Source organism: Chrysochloris asiatica, unplaced genomic scaffold (assembly GCF_000296735.1).
Source record: "Chrysochloris asiatica unplaced genomic scaffold, ChrAsi1.0 scaffold00552, whole genome shotgun sequence".
In the NCBI taxonomy this organism is placed as follows: domain Eukaryota; kingdom Metazoa; phylum Chordata; class Mammalia; order Afrosoricida; family Chrysochloridae; genus Chrysochloris; species Chrysochloris asiatica.
Window position 1 is genome coordinate 140,613 of NW_006409070.1, and position 27,765 is coordinate 168,377.

Sequence of the window (27,765 nt, forward strand, 5' to 3'; positions counted from 1 at the left end):
ATAAAAAATAATAAAACAACTCTTTGTGGCTCTGCCATCCAAAGAGAGAAAGAAAGAAAGAAAGAAAAAGAAAAGAAAAGAAAAGATTTCATTGTTGCTTTGCAAAGACAATGAATTCTTCATGCACAGGTTCCCCTGTGTCTCATTTATTTATTTTAATTCCTCGATTATTATGTCTCAATTTATTTATTTTAATTCCTTAATTAATTATGGCTGTTGCCATAAAATAAAGCTGATTTATGGTAAAGCATTGGGCTTCTCACTACGAGGACAGCGGTTTGAATGCACCAGCTGCTCCATGGGAGAAAGATGGGACTTCCTGTTCCCATAAAGAAACCTCAGAAAACAAGCCTCAGAAACCCTGTACAGTGCCACTCTGAGTCGACACTGACTTGATGGTACATCATCACCACCACCACCACCACCACCACCACAACGTTGTTGTTGTTAAATGCCTTCCAGTCAGTTCCATCTCACAGAGACCTTGTATAGGGTTTCCAAGGAGCGGCTGGTGAGCTTGCACCACTGAACTTGTGGTTCAAACTGACCTTACAGTCCAGTGCAATAGTTAATGTTTTTTGTGTCCTGGAAGGGGAATTCAATTTACATAATTATTCCTTGGAGAAATATTTTAAGGACAGAATCCCATAGGCAGCTTTCTTATCCAAATAGAATTTGCCTAGTAGAATTGCCCTGTGGAAGAAACTATTTGGATGGTATGAGGACGTAATTAGTTGACATGAGAGCACAACTGTTCTTAACAGAACAAAGCAATACAAGTAAAAGTTCCCTATGGGAGAGGATCTATTGATTTAACCTTTTAGATGGAGGCTACAAACTAGCTACCTCTGAGCTGAATGCTTTTGACAGATAGTAGATATGTTTGGTTTGGATCACATAGTTTTGGCCTATACTGTTTCCATAAAAATTGAGTTAGTTGTCAATATTTAAAACTCTAGCTTCCTAACCAATATAGGCTTTCATTTTTGATACATTTCCAGGCTTTAGCTGGACCGCTGCTTTCTACTTACCTATGCTTTGCACCCCTTTGTAGACTATGACTTTAAGACTGTCAGTTGACCTTTGTCCAGCATTTAGGTGCTATTTTCCTTATGAATGAGTTAAGAAAAAAGTGATGTGTTTTCTTGTCCCATGTTTGTGCTAACTATGCCACTTACTACAAAAATGGCACCAACCATCTATCTCATAGCACTGGCTACTAATGCATTGCAGTGACCACAGGAACTCAATTATCATACTTATAGTTAGGGGGTTTATGAGGAAAGTTAACAGATTAAAATTCAGGAGTTTGGTTTGAACACAAGGCCAGTGGTTCAAGCTCACCAGCTGCTACTTGGAAATCCTGTGCAGGATAGCTATGGGTCGAAAACTGACTCAACAGCATTTAACAACAACAAAAACAACAATTCAGGATTAGAAATGCCCAGGGCACAATTCATTCCTTCAGTCAGGACAGCCTCTTCCCAGCTATGCCCTGGGCGATGTCTGTCTCTGATCTTTGGCCTTTCAGCCACAGGCCCATTGGACTCTGCTCTGTTTCACAAGTGTTACCTAGCTCTTTGTTGCTGCTGATAGATGCCCTAAGGTACTATACACCTTTGCACAGGAGTTTCAGCCCAAAAGTGATTGGCTCTGGCTAAGTGGGTCGGCTAATCTAGCTCTCCTAGTTAAGTGCCTGGAAGCATCCCAGTCCTGCCCAAAGGCATTTAGCTGCACTTGTTCCATGTGTCAGAAAGCCCACTGAGCTATTTGGTGTACAGACTCATAGTTTCTGCTGCTGATCCTCTGCCACTCCTACTCCTCTGTCACAAACGTTCAGTCCTTGTGTCAAGGAGGTTCAGTGTTTAGAGGTCCCAGTGTCCAAAGGACGTGTTCCTCACCTGGTTCTTCCTGGATGGTAGTAAAATCCTTCCTCCTGCTTCTGAGGTGGCTCATTTTGTACCAACATTGAAGTTCCAGGTTTTTGCACTCACAGTGTTGTTAGTAATCCCTCACAACTGAATCCTTTCAACATCTTCCCTCATTTTCTCTTATTCGGACTCATCAATAAAAAAAAAAAAAAAGACATTTGAGAGTTGCAAAGACTTTGGGTAGAAGAGCCATGTGAAGTAGTTTACTGCGCTGTATTTACTAACTGAATGAACACAGGAAAGCTGTTAATCCTCCTTCCCTAGGTTAAGCCATCCTGAAAACTAGGACAGCTATAGTTCATATGACAATGTTGTGACGATTCAATTAATTAGTTTATATCAGATGCTTAGAAATTTACCTGGTTCATATAAGTAATAATTGTTTTATCTACTATTACTGTTACTGCTTTGTCAAAATTGGAAAAATTAAAATGGGCTGAATGTGGTACATTATTTCAAGAATCATGAGGAAGAACAATGTTTCTTTATGGTGATACAGTCTAGTATGAAATTATGTATGTATAATTATAAGATTGCACTACCATGATCAAATAAATTCATCCTACTTCTTTATGGTACCTGACTGGTTGCTGTTTGATATTCCTATTTTAGAGATTCAATTTATTCCAAAATATTTGGTTTCCTTTTTATAATTAAATCTTTAATAGCTTGTCACGAAGATCTTTTTTAAAAAAAACCCTAAGATGTATTTAGACATTTGTTGTTGTTGTTGTTATGTGCCATCGAGTCGGTTCCGACCCATAGCGACCCTGTACAGGGTTTCCAAGGGTGTAAATCTTTACGGGAGTAGAAAGCCTCATCTTTCTCCCGCGGAGCACCTGGTAGTTTCGAACCGCTGACCTTAAGGTTCGCAGCCCGATTCGTAACCACTACGCTACCAGAGCTCCTTTGTATTTAGACATAAGAAGAATAAAAAAGGCTATCTGAAGTAGAACATAAGTTATTATTTTTAAAATGAATAAATTCAAGTATGTAATTTCAACATTATATATATACAGAGTATTTAGAAGGCGTTAGCAGATCAACAGTCTTTGAAGACCAGGTACAGGAAGATGGAACACAAGAAACACTCATTTCATCTCCTGTTGAGTCTCCTTCCCAAAAGACCAAAAGTGAGTAGCTAATTACAAAGCCCTTGAAACCATCGTGTACCTTTATGAGGAATTTTGATCTATACGAACAAAAATGTAAGTTCTGTAAATAAGGACCTGTACTGTGTCATTTTCATGCTTCCATGCAGTCAACATTTACTGAGCTGCTACTACTTGTCAGACACACTAACAAATTGTGGCCCTACGATACACTGTTCTTGGCCCCAGCAGTGAGCAAAACAGAGCAATTCTTGCTGTCATGAAGTCTACATTCAAATGACTATTTTACAGTAGTTGCTTTCTAAAATGGGTTCTTAATGAAAAATTTAAATATTAAAATCTAGAGTATGGTTGATGGAACTTTTTTTCAGAAGAAGTTATAGGTACATAGTGTCATTCTGAGATTGTTAGAACAATGCATGTTTGAGGTAATCTATAAAATCTTTGCACTTTGACAGATCATGCATATTATTTAGCTGTTCCTTCAGTGTTCTTTGGCATCATAGTATTATATATCATTAGAATTGATAGGTATCATAATTCTAATCTATAATTATGTAATTGTTTCAGTAATTTCTCTATGATTTTTGTTTATTGAACTTTGGAAGTAGGCCCTCTGTACCATTTCAGATTTCTTAAATGAATTGTAGACTGAATTCTCCCAGTGAAGTAAAATACAAATCCTAAAATACATAGCTTTAGGGATTGTGATTCTAGATACTAACATATTCTTGCTTTTATGTAAGTCTTCAACACCATTTCTATTTTGAAAAAGAATCAAAGTAGAGAACACTGGAATTTTCTCTTTTGTCTTTTAACATTATTATTGTAATTTTCATTTCATATCTTGCTTTCAACTGAGTAATCTTGGTTTTCATATTTTGAATTCTATCACCATCCTAGTTGTTTTTTGTATTATCTAGTATAAACTGTTAGCAATGGCCTGTCTTGAGACTTCAGGAAAACTGTACTTTACTTCTTACAGGTGAAACTGTGACTGGAGAATTATCAAAGCTCTTGGATGAAATAAAACTCTGCCAAGAAAAGGATTATTCGTTTGAAGATTTGTGCCACACAATATCGGACCACTACCTAGATAATCTGAGCAAGATTTCTGAGGAAGAACTTGGGAAAAATGGAAGTCAGAGTGTAGTAAGTAAGAGGGGAGGGGGATAAAAAGTCAACTGTCATTGCAAGTTCACTATGTACAAAGATGAGGCATGGGAGATTACCCATTATCCTAGCCTCGGATTCTTCCAGTGTCAAATGCCATGTTCTCTATTGCTCTTTCCCTGATGTGCATTTGGATTTTATTCTCACTGCCTTTGTAGGGGAGCAAATATTTTGGTAAATCACTTACAGTTTGTGATGATCTCCTCTCTGCTGTTAGACACTCTTATAACATGTAAAGTCGTAATTTCTTTATCTTTTTTCAGTTTTACTGGGCATAAGGACCTTGGTTCTAAAGAAAGAACTTCCTTTTTTCTCTCGTTCCCATTTTCTCTGCTGACTGAGTCTTAACTCCATCTTTGAGAAGACAGAGAAAGCTGAGCCCTATTTTTATGTATAGTTCATCCAGTCATTCGTTAAGTCATAAAAGACAGAGCAATGGAAAGCTTGACCTGCGTGGTTTCATAACTCCAAACAGATTCTAAATCAAGAGTTCGTGATTCTTGTTCTTTTCCATTTTTATATTAACAAAACCAGGAGGAAAATTTGAGGGAATTGATCAGTTAAAAATGATGACTACTTTTGTCCTTTAACTATTGCCATTGAATTGATTCCCACTCTTAGCAACACTGTAAGACTGAGTAGAACTGCCCCACAGGGTTTCCAAGGTTGTAAATCTTTATGGATGTATGCACCCTTGGAGCAACTGGTGGGTTTGAACCACAGACTTTTTGGTTTGCAGCTGAATACGTAACCACTGCATCACCAGAGTGCCTTTGTGTCCTATGATGTCGTTAAGTGCTCTCAAGTCAGTTCTGACTCATAACAACCCTGTATAAGGGATTGAATCACTGACCTTGTTGTCAACAGTCCAGTGCTTATCCTACAGTGCTCTGTCTTCCAGGAGTCCTTGTGTCTTATAGTGGGTTTATACTAGGCACTGGTACTAAAAGAAATACGTTACTATAACGTGAAACTTTCCCTCACATAAAAAAAACTTTTACTCAATTTTGTTACAAAAATATTGTACTGTTTTTAAAATGATTGTACTTTCTTCAAAAGCCAATAATATAGGTTACTATAATAACTGTGCTGTACTATTTATAACAATGAAGACCTTGCTGTGCAGTATGAGATTTACTTTCTTTAGTCACTTTAAGTGAATTGTAATAGTTTCCTCAGCATAGTAGTTGCTAGTTCTTGATGGCACACTGACTAGTTTTACCTTGTGTGCCTGCTTTTACTGTTTGGTTGTTTTATTGTTGTATTGTCTTACATAAGATATCCAGTTATTCTATCCCCCCAAAGATATTTGTGAATAATTACAAAAAATTGCATGCGGTCAAGTTAGACTACAAAGCCGTTTGAACTGCAAGGTCGGTGGTTCAAGCTTACCAGTTGCTTCTTGGAAACCCTATACAGGGTCACTATGGCTCAGAATCGACCCAGTGGCACTTAACAACAACAACAAGCTTAAAAATGTTACTATAAAATCCTGGAAACTTTATTAAACACAAACATCAAAATGGTGAGGCTATTGTTTCTCCGTATACCCTCCATTTAGGTCTGCATACTTCTGCAGGTAGGTTTCCATCTCTCTAGCCTTTCCCCAAAGGATTCTGTACTCTTTGATTTATACCAGGTCAAAACAGCAGTTCTCTCATCCTGGAGGATGACTAAATATATTTTGAGTTGTTGGAGCAAAAAGAAACCTGAGGGGGCAAGATCAGAGTTTTTGGGATACAATTTCCCAAGGAAAGTTTTGTAGTACAGCCCTTGCACCCCTAGAATAATGAGCCAGTCCATTATCTTGATGGAAGAAAGAACTTCAGCCGCACAATTTTCCTGACATGTTTCTTACCAGTGGAGTTTTCAGTTTTCTTACACCTGTTTCCTAATAAGTAGCCATGATTCTTCTGTGTCCTTAAAGAAGATCTATCAAGACCACCACCTAGGGATCCCCAGAAGCAGTCACCCATACATAACCTTCAGAGCTGACCTCTGTGCCTTGAATTTAACTGACCCAGCAGATCCTCTCTGAAACCACGATCTTGACTGGACTTTTTTTTAAGAAGGTGAATAGACGCGTGAATTACTGAGAGAACTGGACTGCAGCCATCCACTAATCACAGAGACATGTTTGAACACATTTTTTTTTTTTTTTTGGAATAAACCTGTGCATGTCTAAACCAGAACCCCAGTAACAATATTTTAAAATTTAACATCATATATGTACTGAAGTAAATAATTGTAAGTTTTACCAAATGAAATAGTTATATCAATGAAATCTATATACTAGTAATTTTAATGTCAGAAAAAAATGCCTTGTTTAAAATCTAAACAGGTATATGCTCTCTACAAATTGCACACCTGTTACATTTCCTCATTTCCTTGAAGTGTATTAGAAATATAAACATATTTACCCAACATAAACAATGGTATTTAGGTTTTTAGGTCCATTTCTAAATAATTTGTTTTTTTTCTCTCCTAAAGAGTTCTTAACATACAGAAGAGCTAATTCAGAGTCCTTGGACATGGGAACAATATAGATGGAAGGAAGAAGTATGGCTTTCTTTTTTCCACATTCAAGCATGTTGTTATTGAGCGCTTAGCATTGAGTCAGTTCTGACTCATAGCAACTCTGTATAGAGTTTCTGAGGAGCAGCTGGTGAATTTGAACTGCCACCCTTGTGGTTTAAACCGAGCTTGCAGTCTAGTGCATTATCCCACAGCTCCACACCAGCACTCCACCTTCATGAATAATCCTTATTAAAATCGTGCTACTGGCATCCTCCCCTCTCCTCTTCTCCTCCTGTAGATTCCCAGTGCCCTTCCTCAGACCTTTGCTACCATCTACTTTGTTGTGTCATCAAAGTATCATCAAAATGTATCAGTTTTCAAAATGATTTCTCCTCTCTTTCCCAATCAAAACTTTGTTCCCCCTGTGTATCTGCTTTGAACCAGAAATTAAGTGGAAAATGGTTTCTGAGGAATCAACCCAAAATGTGAATAAGTGACTGTACTTTGTCTGAACTGTAGTTCTCCTTTTAGAAGAAGATTGGTAACCTAGGCATCTTCATTGATGAGATGTTTTAAACTGTGATTTGAACAAATGTTTACAGAGCAGGTCATCAGTTTGACCTTCAACAAGTCATCACAGACTTTTGTTTCATCACAATGATTGCAATCTCCTCCATGTAACAACAGTTCTCCTACTTCCTCTCTGCGATTCTTAATTCCATTCCACCTCCTTCCTGTCCATTCTGAACTTTGTCCTTAGGTCAGTGTTGCCCTTCTGATCTTGAATGGTTGACCATTCCATGATAAGCTTAGCTTACTAGTGTTGTCCTTTCTTTATGCCTATCCGTGCTTGACTGAAAATTGGACGAGTTCCATTCCAGACTTGAAGGGTGTTTGAGGACTATAGTCTTGGGTTCCTCCAGTCTTTCTGACCAACCAGTAAGTGCACTATTTTTTTTTAGATTTTGAGTTTTGCTTCACATTACCTCCTACTCTGTTACCTTCTAATGTGATCTTTCAGAGCAGTTGGTTGTGGTAGTCATCTAGTTCTTCTGGTCTCAGTGTTATGGAGACTGATGTTCAGGTGTTCCAGTAGTCCATTGGACTAATTGATTCCAGATATCTTAAAATTGTCATCACTCTTCTTTCTTCCACACACAGAGAGACCAATAATTGTACCTTAGATGGCTGCTCATTAGCTTTTAAGATACCAGTTGCTACTCATGGGACTGTGATCCTGAAACTAAACTATAGGCCGAGTAGCTCATTACCTCCAGGTGTTGGGTAATACCCAAGAATTTTTTTATCAGTTTAATGAAGAAATGATTACATACTAATGTTGTTAGGTGCCGCTGGATTGGTTCTGATACATAGTGACCCTATGTGCACCAGAGCGAAACACTGCACCGTCCTCACAATCATTGCTATGCTTGAGCCCATTGCTGCTGCCACTGTGCCATTCCATCTCATTGGGGGCCTTACTCTATTTTGCTGACCCTCCACATACTAGTAGTAATCATAAACTAAAAACCACAGCAGTTGCATGGCGTCGATAATGACTCATGGAACACCATGCATGTCAGACCAGAAGTGCCCTCTATAGAGCTTTCCGTGATTGTGACTGTATGGCAGCGGACTCATCAGGCTTTTTCTCCAAGATATCTCTGGGTAGTTTCAAACTGCCAGCCTTTTGTTTAGCCAGCTGAATGCTTAACCAGATAATAACCATTATTGTTGTTAAGTGCTGTCAAGCTGATTCTGACGTATTGCAACACTGTATAGGGTTTCTGAGGCTGTAAGTCTTTGTGGGATCAGAAAGCCTCATCTTTGTCCCATAGCTAATATAGGAGTCCTGATGTGGCTCTGTGGGTTAATGCGCCACACTGCAAAGCTGTTTGAACTGCAAGGTTGGTGGTTCAAGCTCGCCAGCTGCTTGTCGGAAACCCTATTCAGCATCCCTATGGGTTGGAATTGACTTGATGGCACTTAACAACGACAATATTTATTCAGAAATTTGTATGTGTAAAACATTTCCTTATGCTCTGTTTATTGTTATATAATCTATTCCTGATATGCAGATTTATTATTACCTTCTAGGTAATAATAAATACAGGTAAGGAACAACTCTTTAGAGATTAGATCACTTGCCCCAGTCTCAGTGGTAGATGTGGTCAAGAAAGTTATTAGACCAGTTTCTGTGCCTGAAATTCTCAATATGGCACATAAATCTACAGGGTTGCTGTGAGTCAGAACTGACTCAATAGCACTTTAACAACAACAATGACTATTACTAACTTATCTACTTATCAATTCCCATTAAGCAGCAGTCATGCTTGCAGGAGACCTCTTTTAAGTGCTTAGAAGCAAATATATCACTTTGAGGACTAAGATGCAACTGACCCAAGCCATGCTATTTCCAACTGTCTCTCATGCACGTGAAAGCTGGACGATGAATATGGAAGACCTAAGAAGAGTTGATGCATTTCGGTTATGATGTTGGCAAAGAACATTGACTGCAGCATGAACTGGCAGAAGAAAGAATAAATCTGTCATGAAAGAAGTACAGCCAGAATGCTCCTTGGAAGTAATGATGATGAGGCTTTGCTTCACATACTTTGGACATGTCGTTAGTAGGAACCAGTCCGTGAAGCAGGACATGATACTTGGTAAAGTACAGGCTCAGCAAAGAAGAAGACCCTCAATGAGATAGATTGATACACTGGTTGAAACAATGGCTCAAACATAGCAGTGAGTGTGAGGATGGAACAGTACCGGGCGGCATTTCCTTCTCTGGTATACGGGGTCGTCATGAGTCAGAAATGATACAACAGTACTTGACAACAGCAACTACAGCAACTGCTGGTATTCTAATAATGTTCTTACGTGCTGTTGAGTCAGTTCCTATTCATAGTGACCTCTATAGGGTTTCTAATGAGCTGTTGGTAGGTTTGAACTACTGACCTTGCAGTTAACAGTTCAGTGCTTAGCCTATAGTGCCACACCATGACTCATTATTCTAATCATAAATGATATAAATTATAATTAATATAAAAGAAATTCCAAAATGGGCAAGGTAAAGAATAATTATGAAATGGAAAAAAAATTGTAAAAATTAGATCTAGTATTTTTTTCTCTTGTGTACCTGGGGTCTACACATGCTTCTTGGAGGCCATAGTTCTAGCCTATAGTTTTCAGGAAGTACAAAAACTTTTGGTTTTGAGAGGGGAATAATTTGGGGAAAGATGGTCTGTTTCTTTGGTACTGTTTTATGAAGCAAAATAGAAAAAATAACATTCTTATATTGAATTTATGTCACACAGCAACCACTGTTGGTTTCTTGTAACAAATATTTATGTTTGTATTCTTTGAAAACATTGAAAAATAAATCATTAAAACAGAAGGTATGAGTTTTTATGAGTAAGAGGAAGGACTTCTGATTTGGTACTATAGGATAAACACTGAACTTGCTAATCACAAGATTGGCAGTTCAGATCCAACAGCTATTCCTTGGAAATCCTATATAAGGTTGCTATGAGTTGGAACCAACTTGACAGTACTTAACCAGAAATAATTCATCTAGAGTAGTGCTGTGGGCTAATGCACTGGACTGCAAAGTTGGTTTGAATTGTAGGGTTAGGAGTTCAAACTCACCAGTTGCTCCTTGGAAACCCCATATAGGGTCGCTATGGGTTGGAGTGAACTCGATAGCACTTAAAATTTTTATTGTTTAAAAGACTTTTGGAAGATAAAAGATATCATTGGAATTTACCTTTCAGAAAATTAATCTGGTGGAACGTTTTCTCTTTTGTAGGGAAGAAAAGAACCCATCTTCAAATATATAAATATTATGTTGTTGTTGTTAAGTGTCATCGAGTTGTTTCCAACTCATAGTGACCCTGTATAGGGTTTCTGAGGAGTAGCTGGTGAGCTTGAATCGCTGACCATGCGGTTCAAACCAACCTTGTAGTCCAGAGCATTAACCTGTAGCACCACACCAAGATTCCATATAAATATTATAGTCTTTATTAAATCTTTGTTGTTGTTAAGTTGTTAAGTGATGTTGAGTTAGTTTTGACTCATAGCAACCCTGTATAGAGTTTCTGAGGAGCAGCTAGTGAGGTTTTTTTTTTTTAAGCTTTATTGTGAATTATGTGACAGTTTACATGGGAGAACATCAGTTTTACATTCATCCTTTCGTATATTGTTTCATTGCCATGGTTACAATCCCCTCCATGCATCACCAATCAATGAAAGGGTACATCCTATAAGCCTCCTCCCCTCCTCCCCCCTGGTCCTCAGCACACAGCCCCTCTCCCTCCCTGGGTCCTAAGTCCCCAACTGCTCCATCTCTCCACATCATCATCTCTGCCTCCATCTCTGGGATCGCTGCCTCTCTGGGTAGGGTTCTGCTCGCCACTCTTCTCCCTTCGTGGTTCTCCAGTCCTAGCCTGCAAAGTTAATTACTCCCTTCCTTGTCACAAAATGTCTTCTACGTTTACAACCGTCACAATCAGCCCTGTTAACAATTATTCACCCTTGTGTCACAAGAGACCTATCTGCATTTTCTTCAATCAGTCCCACCTAGACAGATTGGATACTACTCAGTGGAGGTTGTACCTTCCTCCAAGCCCTCTGGATCTAGGTTCCCTCTTGAAAGCTTGTAAGCCTGTTACTTCTTGCCTTTGTAGCTCATCCTTACCCCCCACCCCCCATTTTGGATAGCCAATGTCCAAGTTGCCCATCCCTGTCTACTCTGTGTATGGAAGTGGTGGGAATGATCCTTGCTGTAAAGATTTGTTCCCTCTTTTGAGTTGCTGCATCCATAGGTGTAGGTCAAGTTTATCAAATAGTATCAGATTACTCTTTTTTTCCTCTTCTTTCTTCGTCTAGTTGTGCTCTGATCATCCTGTTATTGAGGCTAGGTCAAATGGGAATTATCTGCAAGTGTGTGTGCTCTTGTGCATATGCCCTCTCTTCTTATCCACTGGACACTTCACTCTCCACTCCAGTCCTCCATGGCTATGTCACTGACTTTGGGCCCAAGAGTCCCCAGGTCTTGCCACACTGCTGGCCAACCAGGTCTCCACCTGGGTTCATAGGAGTCTATTGAACGTTGTAGGGCTTAGCTCACAGTCTCATAGCTGCTCTTCCCTCACTTCCCCTTGTCGATGGCGAACGTGGTCACCCATCAGAATGTGTATTCCCATTGAGTCTTAGTCTTCGAAGGGGGTTTACTTTGAGGGGATCCAACCCCTTGCCTTGATCTCTTCTGGGTGAGCAACTTGCTTATTCTTGTAGTAATCGGTCAGTCTGCTTCTATTTTGTATTTTTCCTGTCAGTCTTTCTTTCAAGAGGTATCTTCTGTTCTTCTAGCCACTCCAGGGTGGTCTGCCTGTCCTCTCAGGGGGAAATTTTCCACCTCGAGCAGCTAGTGAGTTTGTGACAGTTTACATGGGAGACCTTGTGGTTCAAACTGACCTTGCTGTCCAGCGCCACACCAGAGCTCCCAAGTCTTAAGCGGGAGTAAATAAAAGATCACTTGGTTGAGGGAAGTCATGAAAGATGATGTGATAAGTTTTTATAAGTTCCATCTCCACCTGGTGACCTCCATAGTGCACAGAGACCAGAGGACTCTCCTCCTACAATCGCAGTCAGACGTGCAGGCGGGGTCTAAATGCAGAAATGAAAGCTTACGGACTGTCTCTGAGGTTCTGAGGGTATGACATTACAACCAGACAACCAATCACAGTATGTCCAGGAATGATCCTATGAGGGCTGGCTGGGGGAAGTGGCCTGAGAGCCACTTTTGAATATACTTCTCGTTAACTCTGGCACTTCAAACTGTCAGAGGTTCATGAGGTACTCAAGGAAAATTGGCATCTGAACACTTAATCCTGGATACAAGATGGAGCTGAGCTCTGCTTGGCTGGAATTGTTCACAGGCACAAATCTTTCTGATTTCATGCTCTTCAGTATCTTAAACATTTAAAAGACAATCTACAGCCTGTTTTCTTTGGGTTAACTCCTGGATTTGTTGAATATTTGTTTCCATCTATCAAAAATGTTTTTACAGAGTGTTTTTATGAGTCATCAAGTTTTGTAAAACTTTGATCAAATACTCGTAAGATCACCTAATATCGATGGCCACTGCCATGCTGTATGGTGATGGTGGTGGTGATGTGCCGTGGAGTCGGTTCTGACTCAGAGCAACCCTGCAAAGGGTTTCCAAGCGTATAAATCTTTACGGGATCAGAAAGCCTCATCTTTCTCCTACAGAATGGCTGGTAGTTTCAAACTGCTGACCTTGAGGCTAGCAGCCCGATATGTAACCACTCCTTCCATGTTGTATAGTGAGGGATTTATAATAATGTGAGATGTGGTTCCTGTCTTAAAAGAGTTCATAACTCCTGTCTCAAGAAAGCTTTAATCTTAGTCTGCAGATAAGAAAAATTTATAAGAAAAAATAAGGGCTGACACGCATGTTGTTGTTAAGTATTGTTGAGTCGGTTCTGACTTATGTGGTTGTTGTTAAGTGCCATTGAGTCGGTTCCGACCCTTAGTGACCCTCTATAGGGTTTCTGATGGTGCCACTGGTGAGCTTGAACCGCCGACATTGCAGTTCAGCATATTAACCCACAATGCCACACCAGGACTCTCCTTCTGACTTATAGTGACCCCTTATAGGGTTGCTGAGGAACAAGGTGGGTGAGTTTGAACCTCCCACCTTGTGGTCCAAATTGACCTTGAGGTGGAGTGCTTATCCTAAGGTGCAACACCTATTTGCTGTTCTAATGGTTTGCCTTCTTTAAGCCACATCCACCTCACATCCTAACAATGGATGTGGAGATTTGGGAAAGGACTCAGCTTGCAAGGGGTTGAACTAGGATTCAGTCTCAGAGTAAACGTCCGGAATATCCAGCTACATTTCTGCCATGTAGCCAAAGGGATATTTGAAAGGACTAGATCAGTAAATATGTATGGGTATTTATAGAGTCACTGTGAGTTGGAAATGACACCATGGCAATGTAAACATAGTTTTGGGGGAGCAAAAGCCTTGGTGTAGGTGGGGAGAGACTAAATTGGATGCTGGAGGAAGGGGAGAGGTGCCTTGTACTTGTAATGAATGAAAGCAGGGGAGGGGATTCTAGCCTGTGGAAACAGTAATATGCAAAAACACATAATAATAATTAGCATATAATTCGCAGAAACTGGTTTACCTTGAGAGAGTTGACTTTGGAAAGTAGTGGGAAATAAAGCTGGATAAGTAATGATAATACTTTACATATATGGAGCATTTAGATGAACTGATTTAATAATCCTCACAAGAACCCTATGAGGCAGATAGTATTATTACTCCCATTTTATAGACGAGAAAATGGAGGCAAAGACATTTTGTGACTTTCCTTTAGTTCACACAGAAGGTAACTGGTAGAGCTTGGATTTAAATATAGACCCTCTGAGGCTGGAGTCAGATCTCTTATCACTAAACCATAGTATCAAAGAACAGAAGCTGATAATTAGATTTGGGAAGCTAGTCAGAAGTTTAAAATTGATACTGATGAGAATAAAGTCGACATTTTTAGATGATAAAAGTATGTCAGATGTTCTGGGGAAAAAGATTCAGGCAGCATTGCTTAATAATGGCTTACCCTGACTCACCTGGGGAGATATCAAAAAATCTGATATTCAGGTCGCACTCCAGGCCAATTAAATCAGAATATCTTTGGGGGCCTCTGAGCTTTGATCTTTTGTAAAAGCTCCCCAGGTTATTCTAACAGATAGCTCCTTACTGTGCTGAGGATGAGAAGTCTACCAGGAGTTTACTGAGGTCATTCAGGCCTGAGATTGGATGAATCTGCACTGAGGCCTCAGTGGAGGTGGTGGTGGCTGTGTGCCGTGGAGTCGGTTCTGACTCATAGCGACCCTGAAGAGGGTTTCTGAGGCTGTAAATCTTTACGGGAGCAGAAAGCCTCATCTTTCTCCCACGGAACTGCTGGTAGTTTTGAACTGGTGACCCTGAGGTTAGCAGCCCGATGTGTAACCATTACGCTAGCAGCCTTACAAAATTACAGAATTTTACAGCTGATGTAAATCTCATCAGTCTTCTAGTGTCCAGCCCACTTTTTCAATACCCAGTGTGAGATTTTCAGAGGTGGATTGAATGAGGGAGATTTCCAGTTTTATCATCAAGGACCATCTAAATTATACTCTCATTAATGTCTTAAATTGCGATTACTTCTATATTCTGTTGGAAATCTTAAATACAGGAAAACATTTTTTGTTTATTTATCATTTATTTTACTATTTAGAGAATGAGCATTTGGGTTCTTTGAGTTAAAATTCAATTTCAGATGACATGAAATATCCAGTTTGTTAATTGTAGTGTGACAAGTACATCCAAATGTAATTTAGAAAGGATTAAAATATGCGGGAAAATATGCCTTGTCTTGTTCATACTATTAATGAATGTAGTTTTGCATATTAATGATGAGGTTAGAATTTGGGGGTGTTTTAGCTACATTGAGTTTGGTTTAGCTTTTCCTGTCTTTGTTTTCTTCCAACAGATGGCACTCTGATTCAGGAATGTAAAATAAAAATCCAGCCATCTTATGTAAAGGTTTATTTTTAAATCGGAGATGTTTGGTTTTATTAAAATACCAGCCTTAAGGTGGTAGTTTGAACAATTTTACTAATGTAAGTGAATTAAAAATTAAACTTTTTATGATTGAATGTATTAAATTGGAAGCTTTGCATATAATGTGAAGACTAGCTCAAGTTAAAATTACATTTTGTCTTGCCTACAATTTAATTCAAAAGTCAGTCAGTTATAGAGGCTTTTATAATATGCGTGTGGAGTAATTTTCTAAGTTGAATTAGGATATTGTATAATCTACAGTATAAATTTTGCAGAAATATTATAAATATCTTCACATCTACCAACTCAGGAAATTGAGATTTTTGAAAGGTCAGAAAATAACCTAAAAAACATTTTCCTCTTCTTTTTATTTTCCCAAGTCATATACAGTCACCCCTCTGCATGTATAATGTGTACAATTCTTAAACATTATACCATAGAGAAATTTGATCATAGGATCATTCCAGAATCTAGGTATCGTGAAAGCATTGATTTGAAGATTTTAAATAGAAAAAAAATGACATTAGTGCTTCAGTAGTCTGTATTGCTAAGGAATATTTTAAGAGGCTCCACGTATGAAATGTATTATGCCTTTTTCCCCTCTCCTTAGGGAGAATCCAGACACAAGAAGTATTTGTTTTATTGTTTGAAAAGGACCATGTTGGCAGGTTTTGTACAATTTTACTAGCCAGTTCACCTCTTTTCTGTTATTTCACTTTCTTCTCCAGTGCAAAATCTTTAATTACATGTCAGGTTTCTGAAGTGTGAGTGAGATACTTTAGTTTGTATTTCAAGATTCAATTTCTCAGCTTTGTTTTTTTTTCTTGGCCAAGTCTCGGTAAACTGCTTTGGAATACTCTATGAGTATCTTAGATTTAGGAAAAGAGACTGACTTTAGTGCCCAAATTAATCAAATCTTAAACGTCAGTTGTGGTAGTTAAGTGCTGTCAAATCAATTCTGGTCCATAGCGACTCTGTATAAGGGTTTCTGAGGAGCAGCTGGTGAGCTTGAACCTCCGACCTTGTGGTTCAAACAGCTTTGCAGTCTGGCTCATTAACCCACAGCACCACACCAGGGCTCCTAAAGGTCAGTAGAGTCAAAGTAGAATGCCTAAAAAACAAATGATATTTCTGAAACGAAGTTTACTTATATATTTTAACCCAATTATTTGGAGCATAATATCAGAATGTACCAGTTCAGGACTGTAAAATATTTTTGTTACCATCTCATCTAATTCCCATCAGATGGAAAAGTCCTCCTAGAAATAACTTTTTCTGGAACATAAATGGAGGGGTTTTGTTCCCAGACTAAAAAGGAGTCAATATTTAAGCAGTGGTAGGAGAAAGATGAGGCTTTCTGCTCCCGTAAAGATTTACAGCCTTGGAAACCCAGTACAGGGCCCCTGAGAGTCCGAACCGACTCCCCAGCACATGACCACCACCAATAGCAGCTTTGCTGTTCTTCTCCAGGGACTGGTGCTTCTTGATAATATATCCACATATGTAAGAAAAATCTGCCCATTCTTACTTCCAAGGAACATTTTGGCCGAGTTTATCCCAAGATAGCATTATTCATTCTTCTCTGGCAGTCCATGGTTTGTTCAATATTCTTAATCAATACATCCAAAGGCATTATTCAAAGGCATCAATTCTTTTTTGGGCTTCCTTATTCTTCGCATATGAGGTGCACCTTAATCCTCAAAGCGACATTTTTCCTCTTTAACACTTTAAAAAGGTCTTTTGCAGCAGATAGTGCATGCAAAGAAAGAATGCAGCATCAAAACTGTGGTGGGGGGTAAAAAGAAAACAAAACAATCAGAATGGCAGGGTGTTTGCCCTTCTTCCTACTCCAGGGAGGACTTTGTAGTATATCTAAGAAAATCCTATGTCTAGAAGGATAAAAGAGCCATTCTTCTGAACTTCCAACACAGTTGCTTTTATCTTTCTTGACACATCTCTTTTTGCCTTGTCTTGTAGTTTTTTATATTTTTATCTTCTTTTAGACTCCTTGATGATAAGGTTCATGTTTGAGCTCTGTAATTGCATCCTGCCAAGCACAATGCCTTACATGTAGTCTTAGAGTAACAGTTCATTCAACAAACGAATGTGCAACAAGAAAGCACTGCAGGTCAGAGTAAAACTGTATGTTCTGATGAATGCATCATGGTTAAAAACCATGTTTGAATATTTTGGAGATGTATTAAAGTCCAAGCAAAGCTTTCCCCCATCAAGCCTGGGATCTCAGTCATCTTTCATTGGGAGGTAACTCAATCTGCTAGGTAAGAGCATGGGAATGGGTCTCACAGGCTTGGGTTTGCATCCCTGTTCTGCTGTGTACTAGCAGGGTGACCTTGGAGAACTTACTTGATCCTTCCAAACTTCTGTTTGCTTTGGCAATTAAAACAAACAAATAAAAATAAGGCTTTTTTGCTAGTCATAGAAACATAGCTATTATAATCTTTTGCTGAAAAAATGTCATTTAAATTTTTATCTTTCATAGACTTTGTCCAGATTTTTGAATAACGGTTCAGTGTCAGTGTAGAGGAGATTTCTCTGTTGAAATGCTAAATATCCTGCTCTTGAATTGGCCTAAGTTGATATTTTACTTTGTTGTTGTTGTAGTGAAGTGCCATCGAGTCGGTTCCGACCCATAGCGACCCTGTACAGGGTTTCCGAGGGTGTAAATCTTTACGGGAGTAGAAAGCCTCATCTTTCTCCCGCGGAGCGGCTGGTAGTTTCGAACCGCTGGCCTTAAGGTTCGCAGCCCGATTCGTAACCACTACGCTACCAGAGCTCCTTACTTAGAAGAGTAAAAAAGACATATATCATAATCAAGTCTTCAGATGTTAGGGAGTAATATTTTCTCTGTAGATTGGGATGAATTATTTTTGAAGCAGTTTTATTTAGCTGACCATAAAGAAAATGGGCTTATGCTAACACCGAATTCTTTGATGCTTGCTCTTTATGAAGTATCAAACAGATCCACAGTTTACACATGTCTTTTAAACTATAACATCTCTCAATACTATGAGTAATCTGTTAAGGCATACAAAGGTAGTAAGTAAACCGTCTCTTAAAACATTATTATATATTTGAATTTCATGAAGTCTGTGAAGTTATCATTTTATCTACTTTGCAGATATATTAAGTACTTTTCGTTTAGGCACTTTCACTTTTTCTGATTTATCTTTAATTTCTAAATTGAACTTAATGTTCCTAACAGAATAACTCCACTATTATGACTTACCTGAAGGTATAAGTTTTATGCTCGGGAGGTAATTGTAATGTTTTATTGAAAGTTTAATAATAATTCTTCTAATCTCATGTACAGCATAATGATAAGTTAATTTTTGATGATGTTTTATCCTTTGTCACATTTATCTTGTCCATTTGCCATAGTATACCTAATTTCAAAGTGCACATTCGGGCAGTGTTGTTTTAGAGGGAAGGCCTTGGACAGATGCCCTTATACAAGAATCCCATTCTACTGCTGAAAGCCGAAGGAAACCAAACTACAGACTGAGTTTAAAGAGGCATGTCAGCATCATGATTATTTATCTCTGTATCCCAGGGAATTGGTTCACCTTGAAGTTGTTCTTAGGTGTCTTAGAGTTGCTTTTGCCTCATAATAACCTTGTGCACAATAGAATGAAACACCACCTGGTCTGCACCATCCTCACAATTGTTGTTACATTGGAGCCCATTGTTGCTGCCAGTGTGTGCCCCTCCATCTCACCAACTCTCCAATTTACCAAGCATTGTGCCCTTCTCCAGGGACTGGCCCTTCCTAATAACACGTCCGAAGTATGAGAGACTCAGTCTGACCATACTTGCCTCTAAGGAGCATTCTGACTGTACTTCTTCCAAAACAGATTTGTTTGTTTTTAGGGCAGTCCCTGGTACTTTTGTGGTCCTGGTGTGGTGATATGGGTTAATGCGGAAAACTAAGGTTCAAACTCATCAGCTGCTTCTCAGAAACCCTTATACAGGGTCCCTATGGCTTGGAATCGACTCCACAGCACTTAACAACAACAACAAGGCTAAGTACTGGACTTCTAACTAGAAGGTCAGCATTTCAAACCTACCAGTTGATCCTTGGAAACCCTATATAGGATTGCTATGAGTTGGAACCAACTCTACAGCACTTAACAACAACTGTTCTTCTTGTTGTTAGGTGTCATCGAGCTGGTACTGACTCATAGTGCACAACAGAATGAAACACTGCCTGGTTCTGGGCCAACCTCACAATCATTGCAATGTGTGAGCCCATTGATGCTGCTACTTTGCCAATCCATCTCGCTGGGGGTCTTCCTCTTTTTCTCTGACCCTCCACGTTACCAAACATGGTATCCTTCTCCAGTGACTGGCCCTTCTTAACAATATGTGTGAAGTATGAGAGACGAGGTTTGGCCATCCTGGCTTCCAAGGAGCACGCAGCCTATGCTTCAACCAACATGGATCTGTTGGTTCTTTTGGGAACCCATGGCACTTTCAATATTCTCCTTCAACACCATAACTCAAATACATCATCTCTTCTATGGTCTTCCTTATTCACTGTCCAACTTTCACATGCATATGAGGTTATAGAAAATACCATGGCTTGAGTTAGGTAAACCTTAGTCCTCAAAGTGACCTCTTTGTTCTTCAACACTTTAAAAAGGTCTTATGCAGCAGATTTGCCTAAGTCAATATGTCATTTGATTTTTTGACTGCTGCTTCCATGAGTGTGGATGGTTGATATGAGAAAAATGAAGTTTTTCACAACTTCAGTCTTTTGTCCATTGATAAGAATGTTGTTTATTGGTCCAGTGGTGAGGATTTTTGATTTCTTTACACTGAGATGCAATCCATACCAAAGGCTGTGGTCTTTGACCTTCATCAGTAAGTATTTTAAGTCCTCTTCACTATCAGCAAGAAAGCTTGTAATATCTGCATATATCAGGTTGTTAATGAGTCTTTCTCCAATCCTGATGCCATGTTTTTCTTCCTATAACCCAGCTTCTTGGCTAATTTGCTCAGCATACAAGTTGAATAAGTATGATGAGAGAATACAACCTAATTTTTAACCATTCATTGTTCCTAATTTTTAACCATTCAGTGTTCCTATATTCTGTGTGAAGTACTACCTCTTGCTCTATGTATAGGTTCCTCATAAATGTTCAAGAATACTCATACTTCACAATGTTTTCCACAGCTTGTCATGATCCACACTATCGAAAAACTTTGCCTAGTCAATAAAGCACAGGTAAACATCTTTCTGATATTCTCTGCTTTCAACCAAGACTATCTGACATCAGCAATGACATCCTTCATTAGACGTCTTCTTCTGATTCTGGCTTGAACCTCTGGAAGCTCTCTGTTAATATATGGTTACAGCCATTTTTGAATTACCTTTAGTAAACTTTACTTGCATAAGCTATCAATGATATTGTCTGATGATTTCCACATTCCATTGGGTCACCTCTCTTTGGAATGGGCGCAAATATGGCTCTCTTCCAATCAGTTGGCCAGGTAATTGTCTTCCAAATTTTCTGTCATAGATGAGTGAGTGCCTCCAGTGCCTCCTCACTTTGTTGAAAGACTTCAATTCATATTCCATCAATTCCTGGTGCCTGCTTCTTTACGAATGCCTTTAATGTACTTTGGACCTTTTCCATCAGTATTATTGGTTCTTTTTTGTTTTGTTTTGTTTTCTACACATAGCTAATACATATATTGAGAAACGAAAGAATTATAAGCAAGGATTGGAATCAACATGTTGTTGTTAAGGGCAGTCATTTTGGTTTAAACTCAGAACCAAACACTGTGTGATTCATCCTGGTCTCACTGCTGAACAATGTGGCCCTGTGATGAAAACGCATCCTGTTGGGGGTCTTCCTCTTTCACATTGAACTTCCATTTTTCCAAGCATGCTGTCCCTCTCCCAGTACTGGTCCCTCCTGGGAATATGTCCACAGTAACTCTCATTATGTCTCACAGTCCTTGTTTCTAAGAAGCATTCTGGCTTGAATTCTTCCAAGACAGACTTGTTGGTTCTCTGGCAGTAAATGGCACTTTCAGTATTCCTCACCAACATCATAATTCAAAAGAAAAGATCCTCCTATAGTTTCATTACTCATTTGCCCTCTTTTACATGCATATCAAGCAATGAAAAATGCCATGACTTGGTTCAAGCATGCATTGTTCCTCAAACAGGTGTCTTTGCTCTTGAACACTTTCAAGAAGTCTTTTGCAAAAGGCTTTGCAATGAATGATTCTTCTTAGGTCTACCTTATCCACTGCTAAGTTTCAAATGCATATGAAGGAATTGATAATATCATGACTTAGTCATCAAACTGATACTGTTTTGTCCTTGAACACTTAGAGAGGTCTTCTGTAGCATAGTGACAAAATATCTTTTGATTTCCATGAACATTCATCATGGATTCCAGCCAAGGGAAGACTTTGATCAGTTTAATCTTTTGTCCCTCTGTCATTAGTTATTTGATTCATTGTGAACATTTTTGTTGCTTTTTAAATTGAGTTAGAATCTTAGCTCTTCATCAGTATTTTCAAGTTCCCTTTGCTTACAGTCATTCAGTTATGCCATCTGAATATCTCAGCTTCTTAACAACGCTTTCTCCAATCCTGTCCAGACTTTCTTCTTCATACCATCTAGCTCCTCAGCTTCTCTTTTCAGTATGCAGAGTGAGCAAGTATGGTCCAAGGGTACAAGCTTCACACACTTTTCCTGATTTTAAACCATTCAGTATCACCTTTTTCTGTTCAAACGACTCCTTCTTGTCTTGACCTACTTAATGATTCCTCATGAGCATGAGTAAGTGTTCAAAAATATCCATTTTTCAAGATGTTATCAAAGGTTCCATTCGACCAAGATGCCTTCACTGGACATTCCTGAAAAACCTGCTTCTTGTTGCTTTTTGGGCTCTGTGAGCATCCCTTGCGGAATAAAACTTGATGATGGCATAGAAGCCCCGGTGGGCTACTGCAGGGTTTGGGAAGACACGGACGGAATACAGAAGGCCAAACTGGGAGAACACTGTGGACAGAGAGTGCTGTGGGGAGGTCCCACTTCAAGTAAGTGTGTGAAGACAAAACTACAGACCTTACATTCCCCAAGCCCTTGTCCATGAGGGTACAACTCAAACACTTGTCATTTCATGAACACGTTTTAAACCCTCATCCATTCTAAAACCTGAGAGGCATTAGAAGGCAAAGTGTGCTGGTGGTGGAGAGCTTCATCTTCTAGCTCTCTGTAAAATCTGTTGAGGCTAGATGACTGCTGGGCTCCGCTCTCAAACTAACTAACAGTTTTCTTCCCTGTGTTCAAAGCAGCCTGACACTAGGGTAACCAACTAGGCAGGTGAGGAAATGAGGAGGTAACATGGACTTCAGGACTCCCAGTCATCTCCCCATTCCTCCCTCCACTGTGGCCCCGGCTCACATGCAAGTCTTCGGCCGTTGGCCCAGAGTTCAGCTACCAAACTACCAAGGTTTTGTCGCTGTCGGTGAGCACCACAAAAGGTACCAACTCGGCCAACCTACTGTCACTGTGCTTGCGTGACCATTATTGGTTCTTGGTCATATGCAACCTCATGAGATGGTTGAAAATCGACCATTTCCTTTTGGTACAATGACTCTGAGTATTCCTTCCATCTTCTTTTGATGCTTTCTGCATCATTCAATAATTTGCCCAGAGAATCCTTCAATAACAAAAGTCAAGGCTTGAATTTTTTCTTTAGTTCCCTCAGCTTGAGAAATGCTGAGTGAATTCTGTCATTTTGGTTTTCTAACTCCAAGTCTTTGCACATTTCATTATAATATTTGACTTTGTCTTCTCAAGCTGACCTTTGAAAATTTCTGTTCAGCTCTTGTACCTCCTCATATCTTCTATTTGCTTTAGCATCTCTACGCAGGAGAGCAGGTTTCAGAATCTCTTCTGACATCCATATTGGTCTTTTCCTTCTTTCTTATCTTCTTAATGACCTTTTGCTTTCTTCCTGTATGATGTTCTTTATGTCATCCCATAACTCTTCTGGTCTTCAATCTTTAGTGTCTAATGTATCAAATCTGTTCTTCAGATGATCTTTAAATTCAGGTGAGATATATTAAAAATCATATTTTGGCTCTGAGTTTTGGTTTTCTTCACTTTTAGTCTGAATTTAGTTCAACAATCTGCCCTTGGCCTTGTTTTGGCTGATGATATGGAGGTTTTCCACAGTCTCTTTCCACAGATGTAGTCAGTTTGATGTTTGTGTATTCCATCTGGTGAAGTCCATATGTAACAAAAATAGTATGTTTAATATTCTTCTTTAACACCTTAATTCAAACATATTAATTCTTCTGAGTCTTCCTTAATCACTATGTAACTTTCACATGCATATGAGGCAACTGAAAATATCATGGCTTTGGTCAGGCTCCCTTTAGTCCTCAAACTTACCTTTTTGCTTGTTAACACTTTGCAGAGGAAATGAACAAGAAAAAGAACACCTATTTGAAGAGTCTCCAAATGGGTGTTTTTGCTCCTACTTTGCTACCCACAGAGCATAGATTCTTTAAACAAAAAATTGACATGGAGGTCTTGTTAAATTATGTCATCTTTCTACTTACAACCCTCCAGTGGTTTCCCATCTTATCTGTTCATATTCCTAAGTTTTTCTTGTTTAGAAGAAAAGATAAAGCCTTTATTATAATGGCTCACAAGGCTCTGCACAGTCTCCTGACCCCGTCTTCTCCTCTGTTACCTCTGATTACATTTTCATTAGTCTGTCCCTCTCTGTCCCAGCCACCTGGGCTCATCACTATTCCTCTAAAACACCAGATATGGTCCCATCTCAATATTCTTCTCCTTCTTGTTCCTTGTGTCTGGAATTCTTTTCCCCAGATATTCATTATAACTTGCTGTCTTGGGCTTTTATCACACGCCTTCTTAGTGCACTCTTGCCTGACTACCCTATAAAAAATAAGACACTCTGGTCATTCCTCTGTCCTTCATCCTGTATTACCATCTAACACACCATACATTTTAGTTATCTATGGCTTATTCTTACAAACCTTGATTAGAAAGTAGACCTCATTTGATTAAAATATGGGCAGAAGTTATTCTTAACTTTTGTTGTTGTTCAGTGCCATCTCCTAGTATTTAAAATGATGTCTGACATTATAGACAGTAAATATTTATTGGATAAAAGATTAAATGAACTTTATATCCTCTACATTTCAGCTTTGGATTCAGTAATTTCTGAGCATGTCATCTTGTGTATTGGAAAGGTCACATCTTTTGGAAATATACAGATCTGGGTTTGAATCCTGACTTTGGTTCTTACTAGTTATGCGTCTTGGTTAGTTGCTTGTGTTTCCTGAATTCCAGCTTTTCTCTTCTGTACAGTTAGCATGTAAATGAGCTTAGTAACCTCTACTACAGAGTTGTCATGAAGGTTACATGAGATAATATGTAAAGGTGTGTTAGATACTCAAAAGGTGTTGAACCAGGGTCTGTTCCTTTCTTTGTCATTATTGTTGCTGTTGAGTCATCTCTGACTCATGACAGTCCCATGTGCAACAGAGCAAAATGTTACCTGGCCCTGTGCCAGCCTCTAAAAGTCAGTATGTATTCATCTTCCAACACAATATGGGACAGTGTTCTGCTGTGATACACATGGTTTTCACTGCTTGATTTTTGTCAGTAGATCACAAACCTTTCTTCCTAGTCTGTTCTAATCTGAAAGTTCTGTTTAAATTTGTGCACCATGGGTGACTCTGCTGGTATTGAAATGAGGGGGCTTCAGAAAGTTCACCGGAAAATTTTGTTATCTTTTCATTCCCTTTTTTCCATGAGGTTTTTGAAGTCCCCTTGTACCTGTGGCATAGCTTCCAGCATCACAGCAACACACAAATCACCACAGTACAATAAACAGATAGTCCAGTGCTTATCCTACAGTGCTACACCAGGACACAAAAGAACGTCTATTTACCACAAGGTGAGTAATTCAAATCCATTAACTGCTCCCCAGAAATCCTGTGTGGTTGTGATGTTGAGTTAGTCTGACTTGCAGTGACTTTATACACACAGAATGAAACACTGCTGTTGAAAACACCATGGCTTGGGTCAGAACACTGTACCCTAAAGTTGAAATCTTTGCTCTTTAACATTTTAAAGAGGTTTTTGTTTTGTTTTGTTTTGGGTTTTTTTGCAGCAGATATGCCCATTGCAAAAAGTTGCTTCATTTTTTGACTGATGTTTCCATGTAGATTGTGAATCCCAGTAAAATGAAATCCTTGACAAGTTCTGTGTTTTCTCCATTATGTTTAGGCCAATTTACCCTTTTCATTTGTCATTCACTTAAACATCATGGACATTTGTCCTCAGTGTCTTTGGTTATTCTGTTTAATTCTTCCACCTTTTGGTGGTTTAAATTGTATTCATATTCCAAGGTACAGTTCAAGGCTTTCTTTCTTTGTATGGTAATCTCTAATTATTCCAGCCCAGAACTTTCTCCCCCCACCCTTGAACAGATGAGCAATTTCAGAAAACTGTAAACTGTAAACAGAGAAAACACTGACCTTCAACTGAATTTATAGTCTGTAAGCTATGCAATCACACAGTTACTAACCAGCCTGCTGCTTGCCTGTCATTTGTGACACTCTGTGAAATTACGCTGCTTTTGCCAGAGTCTGACTAGGGCTAAAGTTTAAGGACAAGAAGTTAAACTGACATATTTTAATTATATACATAATATATGCATTTTTATAGATTTTCCCTGACTTACAACGGGGTTTCATACTGGTGACTCAGATGTATGTCAATTCTGACATAAGTCTAAATAAAGCCTTTTTTATTTTTTATTTTTCATTATTATTACCTTTTATTAACAGTATTTTTATAAATCCAATCTTATCTTTGGGGGTTGAAAACATTATATATAAATATCTGTGATTAAACATCTGCAAATGATAACATCCCCAAATTACATGCTACGATAGTGTATGTAGAACATACTGTTAACAATAAGATATGCAAAAGAAACCAAGAAAGGAAACGGTTATAAGTGCAGTTTGTTGTAACTACAATGCATCATAAGTTGGAACTAATATTTTAATTCATGTGTTATATTTCATGATTGTTGTTGGTGTTGCTAAATGCTACTAAGTTGGTTCTGATACATAGAAACCTGTCAGTTAGCCATCCAGTGCATGCCCTATACCAGCGCCACAGCAGGACCCTGCATTTCATAGTAATGAGGGGTAAATGGCAAGAACTTCACCTAGTATTTGACTGTTGTTGTCATGCTATTGTTACGTGTTGTTAAGGTGGTTCTGACACAGAGTGACCCTGTAAAGGGTTTCAGAAGCTTTAGCTATTTACAGGAGCAAAAAGCCTCATTTTTCTCCCATGGAGCTGCTGGTGGGTTTGAACTGCCAACCTAGGGGTTAGCAGTGCTGTGCTTACCCTATGGTGCCACCAGTGCTCCAGTATTTGGCTTTTTGGTGTTGTTCTTGTTAAGTGCCATCGAGTACGTTCTGATTCATAAGAATCCTGTTTAGAATTTCCAAGAAGTAATTGTGAACCACCAACCTTACAGTTAGCAGTCCAGTGCTTATCTTACAGTCCCATCTTAGGGCTCTGGTATTTTGTAAATGCTGGATACATTGTGTACCTATCAGAATATATGCAAAGGTGTGCTTGAAGAGTTACAGCAGTAGGAAAATATTTGTGTAACTACTCTTTAGAATATAAGATATTAACTATGATATTTCATATATTTAAAAAGTCTTACCCTGCATTGAAGAAACTGAACTGATAGCCTTTTATTTTAAACTTGATTTTTTTTCACTGCATCAGTTCTTCCACTCAATAAATATTCATTGTACCTCTACTATGTACCAGCTTCTGTTTTAGGGCAGATGAATAATGAATAAGGCATTTTTATTATTCTCAGGAGCTTGGCGTTTGGTAGAGAAAAATAAATATACTACCAAATAATACCAAATAGAGTGGCAAAGCATTTTGCCAAACCATCCAGCTACTGATGTTACAAGCATTGTGGAAAATGAGGCGAGAACTATTTTATTTTTAGAGCTCCAGATTCTGGGATGTTGCCTGACACATAGTAGCTATTCACTAAAAATAAAAGAACTTTATTTTTATCAGTGAATATGGAAAGGTGATAACAGCTGTTTGAATAAGTTTGTTGTTAAGCGCTGTTGAGTCGCTTCCGACTCATAGCGACCCTGAATAGGGTTTTCAAGCAGTGTCTGGTGAGTTTGAGGTTAGCAGTCTGGTGCTTATACTACATAGCAACCATATAGGTTATTGTTGTTGTTAGGTGCCACTGAGTTGGTACCAACTCATAGCAACCTTAGAAGCACAACAGAATGAAACACTGCCTGGTCCTGC

General features: G+C 38.8%; 1 protein-coding gene and 1 pseudogene across 1 annotated transcript in view; one reads left to right on the top strand and one right to left on the bottom strand.

Annotated features, from left to right (window-relative positions):
• Positions 1 to 27,765, top strand: part of LOC102842734 (ankyrin repeat and sterile alpha motif domain-containing protein 1B-like) — a 214,680-nt gene that overhangs the window by 65,636 nt on the left and 121,279 nt on the right. Inside the window, exons 7-8 of the mRNA XM_006877665.1 lie at positions 2,951 to 3,064; positions 4,029 to 4,195. Of these exons, the coding sequence (XP_006877727.1) occupies positions 2,951 to 3,064; positions 4,029 to 4,195 (281 nt within the window). The remainder of the gene's footprint in view (positions 1 to 2,950; positions 3,065 to 4,028; positions 4,196 to 27,765) is intronic.
• Positions 22,194 to 27,765, bottom strand: part of LOC102841977 — a 15,880-nt pseudogene continuing 10,308 nt past the window's right edge.